This window comes from Podarcis erhardii (assembly GCF_964252035.2).
Source record: "Podarcis erhardii genome assembly, chromosome: 8".
NCBI classification, from domain to species: Eukaryota; Metazoa; Chordata; class Lepidosauria; order Squamata; family Lacertidae; genus Podarcis; species Podarcis erhardii.
The window spans coordinates 58965078-58986236 of record NC_138499.1 but is presented as its reverse complement, the minus strand read 5'-3'; the positions used below and the strand labels follow the sequence as shown (position 1 = coordinate 58986236).

At 42.0% G+C, this 21159-nt stretch overlaps 1 protein-coding gene and 1 long non-coding RNA gene across 2 annotated transcripts in view; one reads left to right on the top strand and one right to left on the bottom strand.

The window, feature by feature from the left end:
- Positions 1 to 20391, top strand: part of SCGN (secretagogin, EF-hand calcium binding protein) — a 28733-nt gene extending 8342 nt beyond the window's left edge. Inside the window, exons 3-11 of the mRNA XM_081873593.1 lie at positions 7282 to 7374; positions 7709 to 7798; positions 10654 to 10710; positions 10913 to 10990; positions 16705 to 16760; positions 17077 to 17122; positions 17224 to 17283; positions 18562 to 18630; positions 19731 to 20391. Of these exons, the coding sequence (XP_081729719.1) occupies positions 7282 to 7374; positions 7709 to 7798; positions 10654 to 10710; positions 10913 to 10990; positions 16705 to 16760; positions 17077 to 17122; positions 17224 to 17283; positions 18562 to 18630; positions 19731 to 19859 (678 nt within the window). The 3' untranslated portion in view covers positions 19860 to 20391. The remainder of the gene's footprint in view (positions 1 to 7281; positions 7375 to 7708; positions 7799 to 10653; positions 10711 to 10912; positions 10991 to 16704; positions 16761 to 17076; positions 17123 to 17223; positions 17284 to 18561; positions 18631 to 19730) is intronic.
- LOC309348438 lies at positions 11021 to 16697 on the bottom strand. The gene is made up of 3 exons (XR_014159396.1): positions 16335 to 16697; positions 13980 to 14109; positions 11021 to 11110 (listed from the first exon to the last, which is right to left on the bottom strand). It is a non-coding gene; the product is annotated as an uncharacterized lncRNA (long non-coding RNA).
- Positions 20392 to 21159: the final 768 nt, after the last annotated feature.

Here is a 21159-nt window from a genome sequence, read left to right as displayed (position 1 = left end):
ATTGCTGATTAGTTTTGCAGATGCAAAATTCTGCTTTCCAAAATCAATTAACATGGGTCTTTCTCCAGAGTTAATTGACACTTGCTTAGGAAAATGGATCGGCTTGTAAACAGCTGTAAAATGAACGGTAGAATCAACAGCACAGTCAGTTATGTGCAGGTCCTGTTCTTTGCGGTTTTGTTTCATTTCCCCTAACATATTGGCCCTTTATTTTTGATTGCCACTAGCAAATAGCCATGCTCTCAACTTGTGCTTACTTTCTTCTGTCTATTATCTGACTATCTGCAGTTGCCATAAACCACCCAAAAAAGAAATGAGTTCTGATTACTGTCATCTTGTTTTTGTGAGCAGATATCCTACGTTCATGTAGGGACATGGGTGGTGCTGTGGGTTAAATCACAGAGCCTAGGACTTGCCGATCAGAAGGTCGGCGGTTCAAATCCCTGCGACAGGGTGAGCTCCCGTTGCTTGGTCCCAGCTCCTGCCCACCTAGCAGTTCAAAAGCACGTCAAAGTGCAAGTAGATAAATAGGTACTGCTCCAGCGGGAAGGTAAACGGCATTTCCGTGCGCTGCTCTGGTTCGCCAGAAGTGGCTTAGTCATGCTGGCCACATGACCAGGAAGCTGTCTGATGACAAATGCCGGCTCCTTTGGCCAATATAGCAAGATAAACGCCGCAACCCCAGAGTCGGCCATGACTGGACCTAATGGTCAGGGGTCCCTTTACCTTTTATCCTGCATTCATAAAACCTTGACTCTTTGGATTCTCCTTTTACTATCAAAGGAAAAATCATGAGAGAGAAGTAAGTTAAAGGGAGTGGGAAAGACCCCTGGATGATTAGAAATTATTTCTGAACCGCGATTGTGTGACCTTAGAATGACTGATAATAGGTTTAGTACCTCCAGTGAGGGGAAGTGGCCTCAACTTACTCATAGCAAACACTGCAAGCTGCTTCAGACATTATGTTGAGTTGCTGGTATTCTTCTTAAAGGGGAGGATGCATTTCATAATATATGAACAATAGGTGATTCTCTACATCTTAATGGGTTTCTGCTGTTTCAATAACAAAGCCCTGCTTGCTTAAACACTTCCCTACCAAACACTTGGAAGAGGGAAAGGAAAGGAAGTCAGACTGCGAGCGCAGAGTACATCATTTGCTTCTCATCTCTTGGACTGAGTGGAAAGTGTGGAAGATTCCCTTCCCCTGGCTGCTAGCCATGAGAATTATGCCCTGCCTTCACAGTCTGGAATGCTTCTGAATACCAGTTGCTGGAAACCAAAGGAAGGGAAAATGCTCTGGTGGTTGGGTCCTGCTTGCAGTTTTCCGACAGGCCACTTTGAGAAAAGGATGCTGGACTAGATGGGCCATTGGACAGATCCAGATGCCTGTTCTTACATTATTATGTTTGTGTTGTTCTCCTCCCCTCAAACATCAGGCACCATGAAGGTTAAAGGGCAGGGTGAATAGGGCAGGCTTGTGTTTGTGGGAAGTAAGATCCTGCAGGGGACAAGGTAGCCCCCCAGGGTAGGAGCAGGGAACTGTTTCAGCCTAAGGACTGCCTGTCCCCCTGGGCAAGCTTGCAGAGGTCACAGGACAGTGGTGGAGCCAGGGGCAAGTGGGCAAAGCAAGATTTTAGACTGTTATCTTTGTACCATCCATGCAAAACTCAGAGGTTACCCTTACAAACACCTTCATCCAGCCAAACAAGAGGCATTGTCACAATTCAAGGACACATCCTGGCCCAGCAATTGCTCTTGAGAAGAACACAGGGCAGGACCAGTGAAGGGCATGGCCTGGGGAATGTCCTATGAGTAGGTAAGCTGGCTAAAGAAGCCAGGGGACACATTCAGCCCCTGATCCTAAGGTTGCTTCTCCTAGGCCTCTTGAAAAGCCATTGCTGCCAGATTGGCATTTGCAGGCGATACATGACTGGCATCCGGGGGATAAAGCATCCCTCCTTCTTGCTTGCTCACTGATCTTCACCCAAGTGCCACCCCATGACCCTGTTCTCCATTGTCTTGGTGTTCCTTCTGCCACACCTGTTGTGTGGACCACTTCTGCCTTTCCATGCCCCTTGATGTTCTGCAGAGCTTGGTAGTGTAGACTCTAACAATGCTGTAATTCTGTAAGAGCAGCGAGTTGGAGGCTGGAAGAGCATCTCCCAGTGGTGATTGTTTTACAGTGACTTATTGAGTTATGAATTTGTCATACCGTGTTGGTGTGCGTCAGAATGAGACGATCCTGCTTACCAAGCAACCTAACTAAGTTGAATAACCATTTCTACTTATATGCTTTGAAGATTAAAAATGTCGGACGAAATAAAATTAATAGTTATTATGCACTCCATGTCTCTGTTTGAATAGCAAACTGTTCCATAATTATTGTTTTTAACCTCTGTGCACCCTGTTGTTATTTCTCCCTAATGACCACTGTAGTCTCTAGCACTATGTTTCCTCTACCTCTCTTTCATCTACTCTGAAGCGTTCTCAACTAATGCTAAAGGCAAGAAAAGGAACCCCAGCTGGGAGAACAAAAGACTGACCGAATTCAGTGGGCATGCAAAATGGGGAAGGGGTGGAATGAATGAGGAAATGGAGGAGTCTGTGTTTGTTTTCATTTCTGGTTGCCCTACAGTGGTGACCATTTGTGTGTGTGTGTGTGTGTGTGTGTGTGTGTGTGTGTGTGTGTGTTTTCAAATGGAGATCTGTGGGGTTTGTGCATAGCTTCAGACTTTTTAAGGGAACAGCTATATTGGCAACTGGAAGTCTCCTCTTTTGAAATATTTGTTCAGCTGGAAGTTCAGCCAGCAAACTTTCATTATATCTCCTTCAGGGTGGCTACGGGTGACAGCTTGAAATGGTGTCCTTGTGTCAAAATAGCTGCATTTCCCTCTAACAGACCTGGAAGTTAGGCTCAGTCTTTTCCTGGTTACTGTTTCCATGTATTTTAAATGGAAATGGGGTTGATATCCCTCCTCTGAGCATAATGGAGAATGGCCTCACAATCCAGCAGGATTGCTGGTAAAGTTACCAACTTAATTTCATATTTAATGGAGAAATAATTAAACAATCTCTTAATAATTAATCTCTTTGCTGATATCACATTAAAATGAGAGCCCATAAATAAGGACAGAACATTGAAACCCCAAGGAGATGTGGATTACAAAATTTTTGCAGACATTTTGGCAAAAAGATTTAAAGGAATTCTAGCAGGGGAGATTCATAAGGACCAAGCAGGCTTTCTCCCAGGAAGACATATCTCGAGTAATGTGAGGAACATTTTAGACATTTTGGAATTGTTGGAAAGAGAGATTAACAGAAAAGCAGTTTTGATCTTTGTGGACGCGGAGAAAGCCTTTGACAATATTTGTTGGAGCTTTATGAGGAAGAATCTCCATGGGATGGGGGTAGGCCAGGGATTTGAAAACGGTATTGGTGCGATATATTCTGAACAAAAAGCTAAACTGATAGTGAATGGTATGGTTATGGACGAAATCTCAATAGAAAAAGGGACATGACAGGGATGCCCGATATCCCCCCTTCTTTTTATATCGGTCCTGGAGGTTTTATTAAATATGATTCGAGCGGACCCGCTGGTTAAAGGGATTCAGGTCGGAGTGAAATTCTATAAATTAAGGGCATATGCAGATGATCTGGTGTTAACACTGCAACAGCCAGATGAGAGTACTAAAAGAGTATTAGAACTAATTGAAGTTTTTGGTCAAGTGGCAGGGTTTAAACTGAATAAGCAAAAAACGAAAGTGTTGGGGAAAAATCTGACATTGGAAGAGAAAGATAGATTCCAGAGTGTAACTGGTTTGGAAATAGTAAAGAAAGTGAAATATCTGGGGGTGGATGTAACATCAAAAAATATTAATTTATTTAAGGACAATTATGAAAAATGTTGGACAGAAGTTAAAAAAGATCTAGACACATGGTCGAGGCTGAAACTTTCCTTGCTAGGCCGTATTGCTGTTATTAAAATGAATGTATTGCCAAGAGTGCTGTTTTTGTTTCAAACATTACAAATTCTAGACAAGGTGGAGTGCCTCAGAAGATGGCAAAAAGATATTTCTAAATTTGTCTGGCAGGGCAAAAAGCCAAGAATTAAATTTAAGATTCTAACAGACGCGAAAGATAGAGGGGGTTTTGCCCTGCCGGACTTAAGGCTTTACTACGAGGCAGCAGCTTTCTGCTGGCTGAAACCATGGCTACTTCTTGAGGACACAGATATCTTGGATCTAGAAGGATATGACAATAATTTTGGTTGGCATGCGTATTTATGGTATGACAAGGTAAAAGTACACAAGAGTTTCAAAAACCATATTGTCAGAAAGGCGCTGTATAATGTTTGGATTAGATATAAGGATTTATTAGAAAGTAAAACCCCCAGATGGTTATCACCAATGGAAGCAAAGGCAGTTAAAAGACTCAACATGGACTCCGATTGGTTAAAATACTCAGAAATTTTGGAACATGATGGTGATAAATATAAACTTAAGAGCTACGAGAAGCTAAAGTCAAAAGTCCGAGACTGGTTGCATTATCATCAGATAAATGAAGTATTTAAGCAAGATAGGAAGATAGGCTTTCAGAGTGAGAGGTCTAAGTTAGAAACAGAGCTATTAGATTCCAATACTAAGAATCTTTCTAGAATGTATAATCTACTGCTGAAATGGAATGTACAGGATGAAACGGTAAAATCAGCAATGATTAAGTGGGCGCAAGATGTAGGTCATGATATTATGTTTGTTGACTGGGAACAGTTATGGACCACCGGCATGAAATTTACGGCATGTTCTGCCTTGAAAGAAAACATAATGAAAATGATCTATAGGTGGTACATGACCCCAGTCAAGCTGGCTAAGATCTATCATCTGCCTGACAATAAATGTTGGAAATGTAAAGAGTCTGAAGGAACCTTTTATCACCTTTGGTGGACCTGCCCAAAGATTAAGGCCTACTGGGAAATGATCTATAATGAAATTAAGAAAGTCCTTAAATGGACATTTCCTAAGAAACCAGAGGCCTTTCTCTTGGGTATGGTGGGCCAATTGGTACCAAAGAAGGATAGGACTTTTTTTATGTACGCCACTACAGCAGCAAGAATACTACTAGCAAAGTATTGGAAGTTGCAAGAACTACCCACTCTGGAAGAATGGCAAACGAAGGTGATTGAATATATGGGACTGGCAGAGATGACCGGCAGAATCCGTGACCAGAGGAAGGAGGCGGTGGAGGAGGACTGGAAGAAATTTAAAGTGTATCTTGAGAATTGTTGTCAAATTAAGGACTGAAAAGATGTCGAGGGGTAAGAAATAAAGATTTACAGCTGTAAACTATAAACCATAGGGAAGAAGTTTTAAGGAGGTGATATGTAAAAATTGACTGAAGGGTTGCTAGAGAGAATTGTGAAATAAGGGTGCAGAACAGGAGAGGTATGGGGAAGTCTTCAAGTTTGTATGATCTGTGTTTTTTCTTTTTTTATGTTGTATTGTTATTTTTTCTTGTTATGTTTATGTTGTTATGTTTATGTTGTGAAAACTTAATAAAAATTATTATTAAAAAAAAAAAAAGAAACCCCAAGGAGAAGTTCTTGGTTGGCTATATATATGTTCTACTTAAAATACAGGAGCAAATCTTGCATTTGTTACTAGCTGATGGAATATACATGGCATTGCGGGAAGAAAGCTAAATTTAAAAGACCAAGATGACTATACAAAGGAAGGTCTATTTGAATATGTACTATTCTATTCTCACTTTTATTTTACTTTTTTGGTGGTTTTTAAATTGGTCTTAAACTTCTGTTACAGTCTCACATTGGAAATTTTTTAACTATAATAACATGCGGTATTCTTTTAAAAAGATACTAGGGAAACCAAGCTTGCCCTTTTTCTTTTTCTTTTTTTTTTTTAAACCCTGGTATATTGTTCAGTTGTATGCAGGATTATTTTAATGACTTCTTCAAAGAATTTAAAGCCGACATTATCTTTTTATATGGGATTAAAATATCTTGGAAGTGTCATGAAGTTTAATTAACCTGGCTCCCGTAGAATTAACTTTTGGAGCAGAGGCTGAGCTCAGGGATATTTAACACTTGAAGTCTGATATTCTTCTGACTGGCTTTAAAGGCTACTCATAATATATTTAGGCCATCTTATTTCTATAAGCTGTCATCGGCTTCTTGGCACAAAAGGAGTTTTCTTATGTACAGTGTGGAACACAGTAATACAGTGAAATTGTTGTTTTGGCTGCCTGGTGACATTTATTTGAGCAATTATCTCCCACCCTTCTGGTGCTAAAAATTGTTCACTGTTTCAGGCAGAGATCCTTAGCTGTACCTGCAAGGTGAGTTGGTTGTCTGAAATGCAGAGCCAGCTACATATACCTACAACATCTTACTGCTCTGGGTGGATGCATATGAGCAGCGAATCCTTTTCAGGAGCAGCAGTATTGCTTTGCCTTTAGGTGCCTCCCTTTGCAACTATCTCCTGGAGTGCTGTTCTGTGTTTTAGCCACAATGGCTCCCAGCCAGGAGTTCGATATGCTCTTTGAAGATTTCAGAGACCATGTTGATATCTTCCTCTTTTTGTGTGGTCCTGAACCTTTCATATAAACCTGTAAGCTCTTTTTTTCTATCTGTATGGATAGTGCAAGTGTCTAGTTTGATCACGAAGTGGCACTGCACTTAATTTATATCTGGGTATGGTCAGGAGTTTCCTGTCACTATTCTATTCTTGTCTAAATAAAGTTATTGTCTTGTTGTTCACCAGAGCCTTCCATGACACCAACTGCTCCCCATCTCAGCTAAGCTAACTGCAATATAGGTCAATGTGTCTAGCTGCCATGACTTTGTCTTTTCTTCCAATAATCTTTTTCCTTTCTCACATTTATATTCTGCCTTTCTTCCATCATGGGACCCAAGATGGCATACATGTGGCCTCCAAGAAGTCTCTCATCCAGGCACTGATCAGACCCACTCCTGCTTAATGTTAGTTAGATGGTGGCTTCATGTGCTCTTAGACTATTGTTATTTTGGTAAGGAACAAGTCGCTTCTGATAATGTATGTGTGTGCGTGCACATCACTTCCAAAGATGACTTCAAGGCAGGGTGTTAGGAAACCAGAACAAAATGGCTCTTGCAGCAGGCTCCCCTCCTTTCAGCCTAAAGGAAACATTCATTGCAGGTCCTGCATGGCTGGTCTTAAAAGAGACGGGAGAGAACACATTGTACTCGGGGAAATTGGTTTTATCCTTAACCTGTTGCTTTTCATATCACAGAGCCCCGTAACAGAAGAAAAGGTGCAGAGGGTGAAAAAACGATTTATGTCAGCCTACGATGTGACTGCAGATGGACGCTTACAAATACAAGAGGTACCTAGCTGCTTTTTATTTTGCAGTGTTAGAAAATAGATGACAGGCAATTGAGGAATAATAATTGCACTGTTGCAAAGAGTGGGTTCACCGGTTCGTTTAGATAATGTAGTATTGGAACTTTTTGTCCAAATGTCCTTTTGACAAAAGCATCTGTCAGAATTTTGCTGCTAGATTTTGTAGTTTTGCTTTGCTCTGCCCTGCTTCTGTCCTTGTGGTATAGCAATTTATTCTGAATAACAATAACACTGATGATTATGATGATGAAAATAACTGCATAGAGAACAGTTTGAGAAATGTAACCTTTCCCCCCTCCCCCCCAAAAAAACTTTAGCTTGCAAGTATACTCTTGTCGGAGGATGAGAACTTCCTGCTTCTTTTCCGAAGAGAAACACCTTTGGACAACAGCGTAGAATTCATGCGGGTGGGTGTAATTTCCTGCTGTCTGTTTCCATCTTTCAAAGTATTTTGCATTGCATACTTTTAGTTGGTGTATTGGCCACACGCTGAGGCTCACATTTGTTTAACCTTGGGGTAGCTAACATGTAGCCCTCCAGAATTTATTGGACTCCAATTCCTAGCAGCCCCAGAAGCCAGCATAGCCAATGACCAGTGCTGATGAGAGTTGTAGTCCAATGATTTGGGGAAGGCCAGAGCTTCCCAACGCTTGGTTTGAACCCAGGTCTTTCCCAATCAAGTACAAAGCATGAGATGGAGGGTCGGATTCTGGGAGCCCAAGAAAAGGCTCCAGGAAGCGTAACCTGGTACTTTGCTCCTTGTACCTATCACTTCCTTGGCTCTGCATTCCACCCAACCAGTGCTTTCCACAGTTATGCTAACTTCCAATATTAGAATTTGGTCCAGGAAAGAGCTCTGGAGGTAATAGAGAGCAAGGAAGTAAGTGAGGGAGAGGTGTGGGGCAGGTTCAGAATCCTCCCATACACCCACACCTTTGCTCTCAAAAGTAGACACTTCTCCTGTTTTATCTCTAGTTTGCCCCTTCCATCACATATATGTTGAGGCTCAGCATCCTTCTCCATTGTGAAGCACGATGGCCTAGTTTGCATGATGCGGAACTTATCAGCCATGGAAGAAGCAGTGTGCAGCTTTTGGCCACAGATGGTCTGTGGGGATCTTTTGCACAGCTGTTTATTAAATTCAAGAATAATATTATCAGCTTTCATTACATAACACAAGCTGTTAAGTGTTGTGTGCCTTTGAACTTTGGAACCTGAGAAATGAGATTATGAGGCTTGAGGCTTAAAATAATATACCTACTAGGTTAATGACTCAAGTCACCATATAAACATCTAGCTAACAACTCTCATTCTTCTTCCCAGATCACTCTCTGTCTTTTCAGTCCAATATAAAACATGGGATTGACACTGCAGCTACTGAAGGAGGGCCATTCTGGAGTCCTGGCTAAGAATGGGTCCATTGTGAGCACTAGACCAAACTGTACATTACTCAAAGAGATCTCTGGGGAATCTCCTGATTCTTTTTTAAGCAATACTTAAAAATGAGATGGAAACTTCAACTGGTCCAAAATACAGTGGCCAGATTACTGGCTGGGATTATATTTAGAATTCACACAAACCCTGTTTGGCTGCCAGTTTGCTACTGGGCCATATTCAAGATGTTCAAATTAGTGTTTAAAATCCTAAATGGCCCAGGCCCGAAATTTGACTCACAGCCGTCTTCCCTACAGATTTTCTCAGGTCTTACAATCAGCAGAGAGGGCCTTCTTGGGAGTTCCACTGCCCTCAGAAATTCTCAGTGGTGGCCCAGGAGAGGACATTCTCTGTGGTAGCCTCTAAAGTGTGGAATTCCCTCCCCACAGAAGTGTGTTGAACACTTTCATTATGTCACTTTCCTCAAATGCTGAAGATACACCTTTTTTTACCTTGACATTTGACATCTGAGATGTATACTTTAGGACCCAGCCTATTATCTTGACTGTATTTTGTTTTAACTGTTTTAATATTATATTTTTAATTGTTATAACCCACATTGGAGCTTCATAGTGAAGGGGCAGCAAAAAAATTAATAAATTGGAACAACACCACAGAGGAAATACTCAGCTTCTGTAATTTTGTAACTGAGGCATTGAGTTGTTTATATTGCCCTATCTAAGGTGGATACCATCAATTAGCTCCAGGTGGGTACCATCAAGTGCACTGGGAATTTATTTTTTTTACAAAATAAAATCTCTTCTAATCTGGGCCTAGTGTTTCAATCTAAAAATACCATCTAATGTCAACTACCACCTTAGGATGACTAAGAAAAAGGGGATACAAATAGGAATACAAATAGCCACTTAGTTCCTTGATTGGCTGTGTTGTTTACATAACAAATAATGAATCTGAATATGCAGCCATGGTAACGACATGTCCAGGTTAAGGATGAAAAATGATTTAAATCTGTTTACACACTTCTTTTAGATGGAACTTGTCAGTGACACATAAGGTTTTTTCCAGGTTTCAAAATCCTTGTTTTCTAAATATTTTGGAAAGAAACAAAATGTTAGTTAATAATTCCATGATGTCAATGCTGAGATGAGCCATTTAAGGTTGCCATATGTCCTCTTTTTCCAGGACATGTCCTCTTTCTCATGGGTATGTAAAATGAGAGTCATCATAGCAATCCACAGTTAAAAGTAGAAGTCGGCAAATGTGTCCTCTTTTTTTGCTCTTCAAAATGTGCACACTTCAAACAGTTTATTTTAGAGATGGTGGGGTAATAGCCAAGATCTAGAGAACACGCTAAATAAATGCTGAGTCTTAGAAAAGCAAATCAGTAACTCCACCTGCCTGCGTCTTTTTGAATCTGGCCTGCTGCTGGATAGCTCCAAATGAGCCTGGCATGTTCATCTACTAGGAGACTCAGCCCAGCCTGAAGGAACATGAGCCCAGAATAATCTCCTTCCCAAACTATCTGATTCATGAGCAATGGGCCTGATGCGATGGTGGCTACTTTCCATCTGATACTGTAGAGCAGCCCGTTCTTTCTGCTGTGGTTCCCCATGACTGAAGTACAAGGGAGAGTGGGCATACAATTGCCACATGGTGAGCCCACTGAAGGGCTGCAACAGACTCCCATCGTCTGAAATCCTTCCCGTGTTGGTTGCGACCCTTGTGAAAAATATAATCACTCATCCAAACTCCCACTATCCAAACATTTGCTATGTTCTATAGCACTTCATAAATGAGACTGAGATATAGTTACGTATTGAACATTTATTTGAAGATGATAACTGTTCACTCATTTCCCCCCCTTTAGATCTGGCGCCAATATGATGTTGATAGCAGTGGTTTTATTTCAGCTACTGAACTCAGAGTAAGTTCTCTAGGGAGTCTTTATCCAGATGCCTTCTTTACTCAATATGTATATTTTGATCGTATATAAAACATATTAAGTGCATTCAAGCAACTGCCTTAGTTTTTGTGAAGCGTCTGATGAAACAGGCCTTGACTCCTTTATATTATTCCTAGTATGAATCTGAAACAGTAAAAACTACTTCTCTCCTTTCCTGACAAAGAACTTTCTGCAAGATCTTTTCCGGCAGCATGGAAAAACCATTTCTAAGGCAAAGCTGCAAGAATACACAGAAACCATGGTAAGCAGAGTGCATATGATCAAATACTTATGTTATTATAGAAATTCTCAGGAATTCTAAATAGCCAATATGGTAGTTGCACAAGATGGACCAACATTGCAAAGGATGGTCAGGGGATATCTAAAGGGTGGGGGAAAGAAGGAGAGAGTGCTGTTGCTTAATCTGTGATGGGGAACCTCTTGGCCGCTAGGGAGTCCAATAAAGCCAATGTGGCCATTGTCCCTGAAGCCTGTCATCCCAGCCTTGAGCTGATGTCACTGGTGTTTAGAAGTTACCTCTTTTGTGCTCAGACGTCATCTGGTACCAACTACCAGTATTTATTCCCTATTCTATTTTATGATGATTTGTGTCTTGCTTTTGAATAAGTAATTGGACTATACCCCAGAATAACATCTTGCTCGGGGAAAAGGGATTCTGTCATCCGGATTATGAGAGGGGGGAAAGGAAAGCAGAAAAATAAGCAAAGATTAAATCATAGCAAAAGAACTGAGAGCAGTTATCATAAAACTATTGCAGTGTGTACTGCTCCCATATTTCACACCAACCCGCAAGCCCAATCTGACTGAGATTTAGTGTGGCTTTTTTCTCTCATATGCCTTGTTCTTGGCCTATGTACCGTATTTTTCCCTCTATAACACGCAGATTTTTTCTCCTAAAAAGGAAGGGGAAATGTCTGTGCGTGTTATAGAGCAAATGTGTGGTCCCTGGAGCCGAAAAATCAGGCAAAAATCAAATCGCCAGGCCAAAATCAAATCGCGGCGCTTCACGGAGAAGGGAAAACTGAAAAGAGGAAGAGGCTGCTTTCCTGCATTCTGCCTCAGGGTCTTACTGCCCACCCTCCTCTGTTTCGTTGCTGTGTTTGCTGAAACGGAACAAAGAGCAGGGAAAGCCCCTCCCCTCCAGGCAAGCTCCGGTGCTGCTGGGGGAGAGGGAGAGAGAGGGGGGAAGGGAGAGAGAGAGGGGGGAGGGGAGGGAGAGAGAGGGTGGAGGGAGGGAGAGAGAGAGGGGGAGGGAGGGAGGGAGGGAGGGAGGGAGGGAGAGAGAGAGAGAGAGAGAGAGAGAGAGAGAGAGAGAGAGATGGCTGGCTGGCTGGCTGGCTGGCTTGGGTGGGGGAAAACTTTTGCCTTTCTTTCCTCCAACCCGTTAAATCCCTCTCCTGCATTCTTAGCCAGCTGCTTCTCTGCACACCCCTCTAATGTCCCTTCTTTGTTTTTCCTTCGCTCCCCACTTAAAATGTGGTTACAAAGCATAGATCCACATGGATCCTCAGGATCTTTGCATTGGGTCACCCCAAATTCACCATCAGATCACATAGCATGTCCATGGCTACAGCCTGCACCAAAAAAATCACGCACCCACTGTTGCCTGGGGCTGCAATGGTGCAAAAACGTGGTTAAAAAGCATGGATCCACATGGATCCTCAGGATCTTTGCATTGGGTCACCCCAAATTCACCAGCAGATCACATAGCATGTCCATGGCTACAGCCTGCACCAAAAAAATCACGCACCCACTGTTGCCTGGGGCTGCAATGGTGCAAAAACGTGGTTAAAAAGCATGGATCCACAGGGATTCTCAGGATCTTTGCATTGGGTCACCCCAAATTCACCATCAGATCACATAGCATGTCCATGGCTACAGCCTGCACCAAAAAAATCACGCACCCACTGTTGCCTGGGGCTGCAATGGTGCAAAAACGTGGTTAAAAAGCATGGATCCACAGGGATTCTCAGGATCTTTGCATTGGGTCACCCCAAATTCACCATCAGATCACATAGCATGTCCATGGCTACAGCCTGCACCAAAAAAATCACGCACCCACTGTTGCCTGGGGCTGCAATGGTGCAAAAACGTGGTTAAAAAGCATGGATCCACAGGGATTCTCAGGATCTTTGCATTGGGTCACCCCAAATTCACCATCAGATCACATAGCATGTCCATGGCTACAGCCTGCACCAAAAAAATCACGCACCCACTGTTGCCTGGGGCTGCAATGGTGCAAAAACGTGGTTAAAAAGCATGGATCCACAGGGATTCTCAGGATCTTTGCATTGGGTCACCCCAAATTCACCATCAGATCACATAGCATGTCTATGGCTACAGCCTGCACCAAAAAAATCACGCACCCACTGTTGCCTGGGGCTGCAATGGTGCAAAAACGTGGTTACAAAGCATGGATCCACAGGAATTCTCAGGATTTTGGCATTGGGTCACCCCAAATTCACCATCAGATCACATGTCTGTGGCCACAGCATGAAGCCCAAAAATGATACATCCACTGTTTCATTCAGAATGTTTTTTCCCTTGTTTTCCTCCTCTAAAAACAATGTGCGTGTTATGGTCAGGTGCGTGTTATAGAGCGAAAAATACGGTAGTTGTTTTCAGCCTGGACTTAGCATGATCTCCATCACAAGCACAGACTACAATTTCATGGACCCCCCAAAAAACTATTTTAAAAAATAAACTGCATTGTGATCAAGATAGAACCCATTATAACCTATTTAGACTAGACTGAAAACTTATACTTTACAAGAATATTTGTGATATACACAAGAAGGATTTGAACAGGCACTAAATCTTTTCTATCCATGCCCAGACAACTGATTTGTGGATACCATCTGTTGAGTTACTGCATATGTTAACACTGTAATCTTGCAGCAACCTGGCTGATTTCAGTAGGCTTTAAATCAGGTATTTGTGATTTCCTTCTATTTCTTGTGTCATTCAATAAGTTGTTCCAGTACCTATTGGTCCACAGGAGAGTTGGTTTCAGATAGGGCTCATTCCCCAGAGATGTACTGTTTTTAAGGAAGAGCCATTGAGGCACTTCATGCAAATGGGAAGTAGCTGTTACACAAGCTTGACCTTATATTGCGAAATTGACCTTGTCAAGTTGCCTCCTCAAGTATACATTGCACAAGAGGGATGACAAGGGAAGGAATCCTACCACAAAGGTCCCAAAGAGGTGACGAGCAATTATCCTTCAATACCTGTTGAAGCTCTCTTACGAGAGGATGAATTCTAGAGGGCAAGTGTGTTTCTAAGCACATCATTCAGTTTAAGTGGTATCAAAGGCTGAAGGAGAAGAGAAGACCATGTTGTTCCAGGAGTGAAAATCAGCTAAGGAAAAGGTTTGGTAAATGAACAACAAGTGCCTTGCCATTAGCATTCATCTGTCATGTCCCACATGTCACCTTTAAGTTCTATCTCTAATCATGCAACTAGGAAGAAGGAAACCTACTTTAAAATTATTCTTATTATTCTTATTATTCTTATTATTAAGTGTCCTGCCCTTCATTCATAGATCATCATAGATTTTGCAACATTAAAATACAACATAAAAAGACTGTACTTTTAGGGATCATTTCTATAGTGCTTAAAATACAACATAAGAACACAAAAAACATAAAAAACATAAACCAATAACACCACCCCATCCTATTCCCACTCCCACCCCAAACATATTTAAAAGGTTATAGGGTATTATCACTCAAAACCACTCAGAAATGTATCCAGTTCACTTTGTGGAAACTTTGTGTTGACTGTCTCTATGTCCCTTATTGTATCCCAGTGTGCCCTGTATCAGTGTAACCCTTTTTAATTTCTAAGTTCAAATGCTACTTCCTTACATCTGACTTCCAGATTTTAGAAGTGTTTTTAATGTTCCCCAATCACATTTGGATAAATTAGAGCATACAGTCGTTATTAAATCACCAGTAAGTTTTTAAATTCTGCAGTTCACAAAGCTACATCTTGTCAATGCCATATGCAAGGCAAGCTCATTACTGGTTTATTCATCAGCAAATCACATTACCTAGCCTGCCAAAATTATCACATCCTGGCTAAGGCTATTGTTATTCATTGGCTAGAGTAGGAGGTCATGATAATATCAGACAAGCTGTCAGTGCTGGGCTTTCATTTGCACCACACAATATGCTTCCACTGAATAAAACAGCAACTAGTTTGTCTACAGAATCACAGATAGTTTAAGGCATATGAAAAATCCATGTGCTATGTTTCCATGGAGGTTTTGTTTGGATTAACTCCGTGCTTCCTATGTCTTTCTTCCCTTGCTGTCTCCACATCTGTCCAAATGTTTGTTGATTACGCTTGTTATTGGATATATTGGAGATGAGCCCCAATTCAAATTAAACCATCCCTTTGTTTTTTGTAACCAAGCTCTCGCCACAGTTGCATGGGAAAATACTATGAGCAGCAAGTTCCCGCGACACTAGCAAAAAAACGAAACTTGTGAAAAATTATGGAATGTGTCGGGAGGGGGGAGGGGAGGAAGCGTCCTGCTCATATTAGACTGGCTTGGAGGTGAATCTAAACCATAGTTTAGTGTTATGAGAATGAGTCTTGTTTCCCCTAGACTTGCATACTCCATCCTCTCCCTTGTCCTTCAGCATGACTTTTCCAGTGGGAAGTTCAGGATATTTTACCTCATTTGTAGCTTAACTGCAGCTTTCTGTGTCCAGGGGTAGACTTTGGTCTTTCAAATTTCAGGGGTGGGGAAAAGGAGAGAGAGCTGTTGCTTGATCCTGGGATGGGGAACCTCTTGGCCAGATAGGGGGTCCAATCTGGCCAATGAGGCTTTGTAAACTATGGTTTGAAGGGAGCTTAGTTAAGGTTAACCACAGCTGACACAGCAGAGGCAGATTTAGGGCAGTTCAACCAGTTCTGTCGCACTGGACCCTGAGCCTAGGGGGCGCTGGAGGGCACCACAACTATGATGCAGTGAATTGAGCAGAACAGATGGCAAGAGTTAGGAAGGACACCAGATTTTGGCCTCACACCCTGGGAGGGTGAGATATTTACTTATGCATCTTGAGGTGCGTGTAGACAAACACATACACAACAATATTTCCCCCTGTAGGTTTTTCAGAGCATCATCATTCCTAAAGAGGTAGCATTCATAAAAGAGAAGTTAAACACTATCCCGGTAGTGAATATTTTACAGCTAATCTATGAGATACACAGTTTAGTCATCTCCCAACACCTAAAAAAAATAAATTCAGTTTCTCAACCCTCTTTTATCATGAATTATTCAGACTACTTTTCTCCTTTCTGAAAGTGATTGCCATTTTATAGCAACAGGGCTATAGCTGGGAAAGGACCGGGGGGGGGGGGGACTTTGAAGAGAAGTGATTCTGCCTGGAGGGGACCAATCAAAATATAGTTCAGGAAAATCTGAATATACCAGGGAGAACCTCTTACAGTCATCAGCATGAGTGCTCTGACATTAAGAGCCTGAAATTTCCCAGTGGAAGCACGTGCTTATGGAGGGAAAGAGCATTTGTCAAACATACTCATCATGAAACTGAGTCGGATCAAACGCTCACTTATCTGTCTATCAGAAGGAAGATGGATGGTGCTCCACCATGTTTTCCAAGGACAGTTCCATCAAAATTGGGAAAGACCTGAGGAAGTTGGTATCATTCTCACGTATACATCCAACAGGCACACAATGCACTCTTTCAAAACTGTTTTGCGATCTGGCCAAATGTCCCATGATAAAATCTGAGGAGGAGAGAGGATTGCTTGTCCAGTCCTTGGCAAATCTGACATTATGCCCATCAAGGCTATGTGACTCCACAATGTGGGCAGCATCACTATGAATAGTAAAATGCCCCTGTATATTGGCTCACTGTGTATGCCAGGTTTCCTATATTAATGACAGCTTCATAAAGGCTTTCTTATCTTGCTTTTTAGATGAAGCTCTTTGACAAAAATAAAGACGGACGACTGGATCTCAATGACCTAGCAAGGTAGCTTCTAAGGACTCTTCAGCTTATTCAGAAAGGGAGTGTTTAATCTGTGGTAGCGTCAACAGGCAAAACTTTCCTCATCGCTGTGTCTTCCCTGTACTCTAAATGCTAAATCTGTTGAATTCCTGCCTGTCACAAGGAACCAGCACGTCTAGAATTTGTCTGGAGAGAAAAAACGACAACCATACTCATAATGTTACAAGCTTTTGTTTCTCAGACTGTTCATATTTCCCCTTTGTGAGATCTATCAGGCAGAAATGCCTATCTCTGTATAAGTGATATCTGAGAAAATGACCATGTGTCTCTTTCCATTTAGAATTCTGGCTCTTCAGGAAAATTTTCTCCTTCAATTTAAACTGGATGTAAGTACAGTAATTTTTAGTGCATTTAGTTACCTTTCCCCCTTTTCCCTTAAAAAAAAAAATCCCCAAACATTTTAAAATATTTTTTCTCCTCCATTCAGGCTTGTAGTACAGAAGAAAGGAAGAGAGATTTTGAGAAAATCTTTGCACACTATGATGTTGTAAGATGATTTTTTGTTTCTTTCATGGGTTTGGGATTATTGCAAGCCCTGCAAGTGTCCCTATTTTCCAGGGACAGTCCCAAGTTTACAGAAGCCACCCCGGTTTCTGATTTATTCCAGAATGTCCCGCTTTTCTTTAGGATGTCCCTGATTTCATCAGAGAAATGTTGAGAGGGTATGGTAGGACACCCCTATTTTCATCAGAGAAATGTTGGAAGGATGGAGTTTTGCAAAACAAAACAAAACAAAACAACCCAAAGAGATAAGTGACTGTACAACCTTTAGAAGACATCTGAAGACAGACCTGTTTTTTTAATGTTTAATGTCTTATGATGTGTTTATATATATTGGAAGTCGCCTAGAGTGGCTGGGGCAATGCGGTCAGATGGGTGGGGTAGAATAATAATAATAATAATAATAATAATAATAATAATAATAATAAATAATAATAATTAATAATAATAATAATAGAATAGGAAGTCCTTATGTTCATCTGAGAACTGTTGGAAGGTATGTTATTGCTGATCAAGTGGCACATCAGACTTTACAAAACTTTGCATTAGAATAGCATGTAGGGAAATCAAGTGGATTCATTTATTTCATTAAAATATATATACAGCTTGTTGTTTTTTAAGAAAACCTTCAAAGCAATTTACAATGAGAATAAACAGCAAATCTATTAGTAAAAACCATAAAACAACTCTATAGCCATTGTGCTGGGCTCACAGGGGCCAGGACGCATGCCTGATCGTGGTGCCACATGAACCCAGCATCATTTTTGCAAGACTCACAAAAACAACACAGGGCTCTTGGGGCACCGCAAGCAGGCGTCCACACCGCTTTTCAGCAGTGGGTAGGGGCTGCTGCAGTGGCGTGCTCCACCCACAGCCCCAACCCCATGGTGTGCCCTGGTACATGCCCAGGACACATGTGGGGAACGATCTGCTGCTGGCAGATTATTTGTGAGATGCAGAAGTAGACCCGTTATAGCAGAAGTCGGGACAACTAGGATTACAGCTGTCTTGCTCTCTTCTGAATCAAAGTGTCTGAATCAGCTCTGATGACCACCTTCCTTGTAGCATAGTTGCCATGACAAAACCTTATCAAGACAACAAGGAGCATGCAGTGGATTTTCCATATGATTTGGAATGTCCATAGGCATATAGCTTGGGAGGTTGGAGATAATATTGCCAGAAAGAGAACAGGCACTCAAGTATTCATGGATGGATGTGTTTCTAGTCTGCAAAACTGTATGATTTTTACATGTATATATTCCAGAGTAAGACAGGAGCACTTGAAGGCCCAGAAGTGGACGGATTTGTAAAAGATATGATGGAACTTGTCAAGGTGACTACTTAGTGGTTTCTATGTTTTGTTTCCCATAGGTTTTGTGACAAATGTGGCTTGGTTTCAGTAGCTTAAAAGCATAAGGCACCAAAACTCCAGGTCCTTTGTGGAACAATAAAGAATGAGGAACGTCACTTTGTTAACTTGGGGGCCTCGGTAACCTAATGAAGTGATAAATTATGATGTGGACTTAGCTTTCCTTGTGACAGATTTATGAATGTAATAGACCCAATACAGCAGCTCTGAGGTGCACATGGTTTTCCAGATACAAAAAGCTTCCTCATACTTTCATTGAACCAGGAAGTGTTCCAAACACACACGCACACGCACGCACACACACACACACACACACACACACACACACACACACACCAATGCTTTGTGTCATGTGGAGCATTTTCCATTATAGAAGAGGATGGAAAACATTGGCCCATCTAGAGCTCTGTTTCCCATAGGGCTTTGGCCATGTTCTCTTGCTGTACATACCTTGCACCATCATCGCCTCTACCCCTTCTTCCAAATCCTCCAAACTGGGCACACAAGTGAAGGACTAGTAGTATAAACTTGGCCAGATTCATGTTTATGCATTTAGAAAAGACACACACAGCATCATTCTATTTAGGTAGCAGACAGTGGAGTGCGGTGCCAGTATTTACCTGACTTCCTGTCAACTGAGCCGCTGCTGTTTACTGGGACAGTGAGGGGCAAGGCAGTGAGAAGGTCTGCGTGGTGCAAATGCGCTGGCAGAGCCAGTCCGGTGCTGCTGTGTTTGCACTGTGCCAATCTCACTGCCACCTCTCTCCTCCACCTCATGTTAAGCAGAAGTGATTCAGCTATCAGGAGATCAACTAAGTGCTGCCACTCCACCATCTGCTGCAGATCACAAATCTATTATTTCTCCTTTTCGTTTTTCTTTCTTTCCTTCTTTCAAGATGTACTGAGGCTTCCTATTTGCTGGCTCTTCACTTCCTTTGTCGTCTTTGTTGTTCTTCGCTGTGGAATTCTCGTTCGTGCTTGATGTTAGAAAAATAACTCCTGAGAATGGATATTTTGTCCTTTGAAACTAATTCTCTCTCTCTTTCCCCTCCTTCCCATTGTAGCCCAGCATTAGTGGCACTGACCTGGATAAGTTCCGCCAGATCCTGCTTCGCCATTGTGATGTGAACAAGGATGGGAAAATTCAAAAATCCGAACTCGCCTTGTGTCTGGGAATCAAAATTGCCCCATAGACCTGAATGTGCTTCTCTTGTGGCTTGCCAATTATTGTCTTTTGTGAGAGCCTGCTGGTCCTGGTAGAACATTTCCAGTGCTGTGTTAATAATCTCTGTTATGCCGAGCCTAGAAGATAGAGGCAACTCACAGTGCAGATGAGAATCTTCATTTGCAAGTCTTCAGCCCAGCAGAATACATGTAATGAACAGTAACGACACACATGCTGTTCCAAAGGAGATCTCGTCTGTGGGGTTTCTTACACATTTTTAAAACATGTTTCATATCTACAAACCACCCAGTCCGCCAGAAAGCTACGTAGCCATTGTACCAGGACCGCTGCTATATAGCATCACACTTTGTTGTACTCTGCTCCCTGTGCTATATCCCTAAAACTATTGGTTCCTTCTTGGTAGTCCATGTCTGTGACAACTGTGTAGTGTGTGATACTCACAGTATCTCTCCCCCCCTTTTTTTTTAAGGCACAAAAGCTTGATGGTGTTGGAGGCAGTGTATTTGTAAAAGAATAAAAGCAACCGTTTAGAAATCAGAGTACAACTGGTGTGTGTATTACTTATAATATGTAACACCCTCCAACCTGATTTTAAATGCCAGGGGAAGACAAAGCTGGAAAACAGCAAAGGTTTGGCTGGACAGAAATATCCCCCAAAATGGTGCTAATCTTAGCACCAAAGCTGATCCTGATCAAGGGGTCTCCTTTCAAGGGTCCCAAGTCTTTCTGGTTTAAGATCAAGTATCTGCTCCATCTCCTGTCCTTCTAGTGGGAACCATCTCTCTTGTGTGCTTCAACCCATAGAGTGATCATTGACAATGCTCAAACTTTTTATTTTCACAGAAAACCCTCCAGCTCTTTTTTGTGCAAGACTTTTGAGGTCCAGTATATGCTTGAATTCCTGCCCACCTAGCAGTTCGAAAGCATGTCAAAGTGCAGGTAGATAAATAGGTACCACTACGGCGGGAAGGTAAGCAGCGTTTCCGTGCGCTGCTCTAGTTCGCCAGAAGCAGCTTAGTCATGCTGGCCACATGACCTGGAAGCTGTACGCCGGCTCCCTTGGCCAGTAAAGCGAGATGAGCGCCTCAACCCCAGAGTCGCCACGACTGGACCTAATGGTCAGGGGTCCCTTTACCTTTATATGCTTAAATCCATCCATTCTGCTTTTCCCTACTTTAAGGCACAATAGCGTATTTCTCTCTATGGCTTTGTAAATCCTAGCCGAGTCACAAACAGGAACATTTGTAGGAGGGGAGCGGGTGGCGCTGAGCCTCTTGGGCTTGCCGATCAGAAGGGTGGCAGTTCAA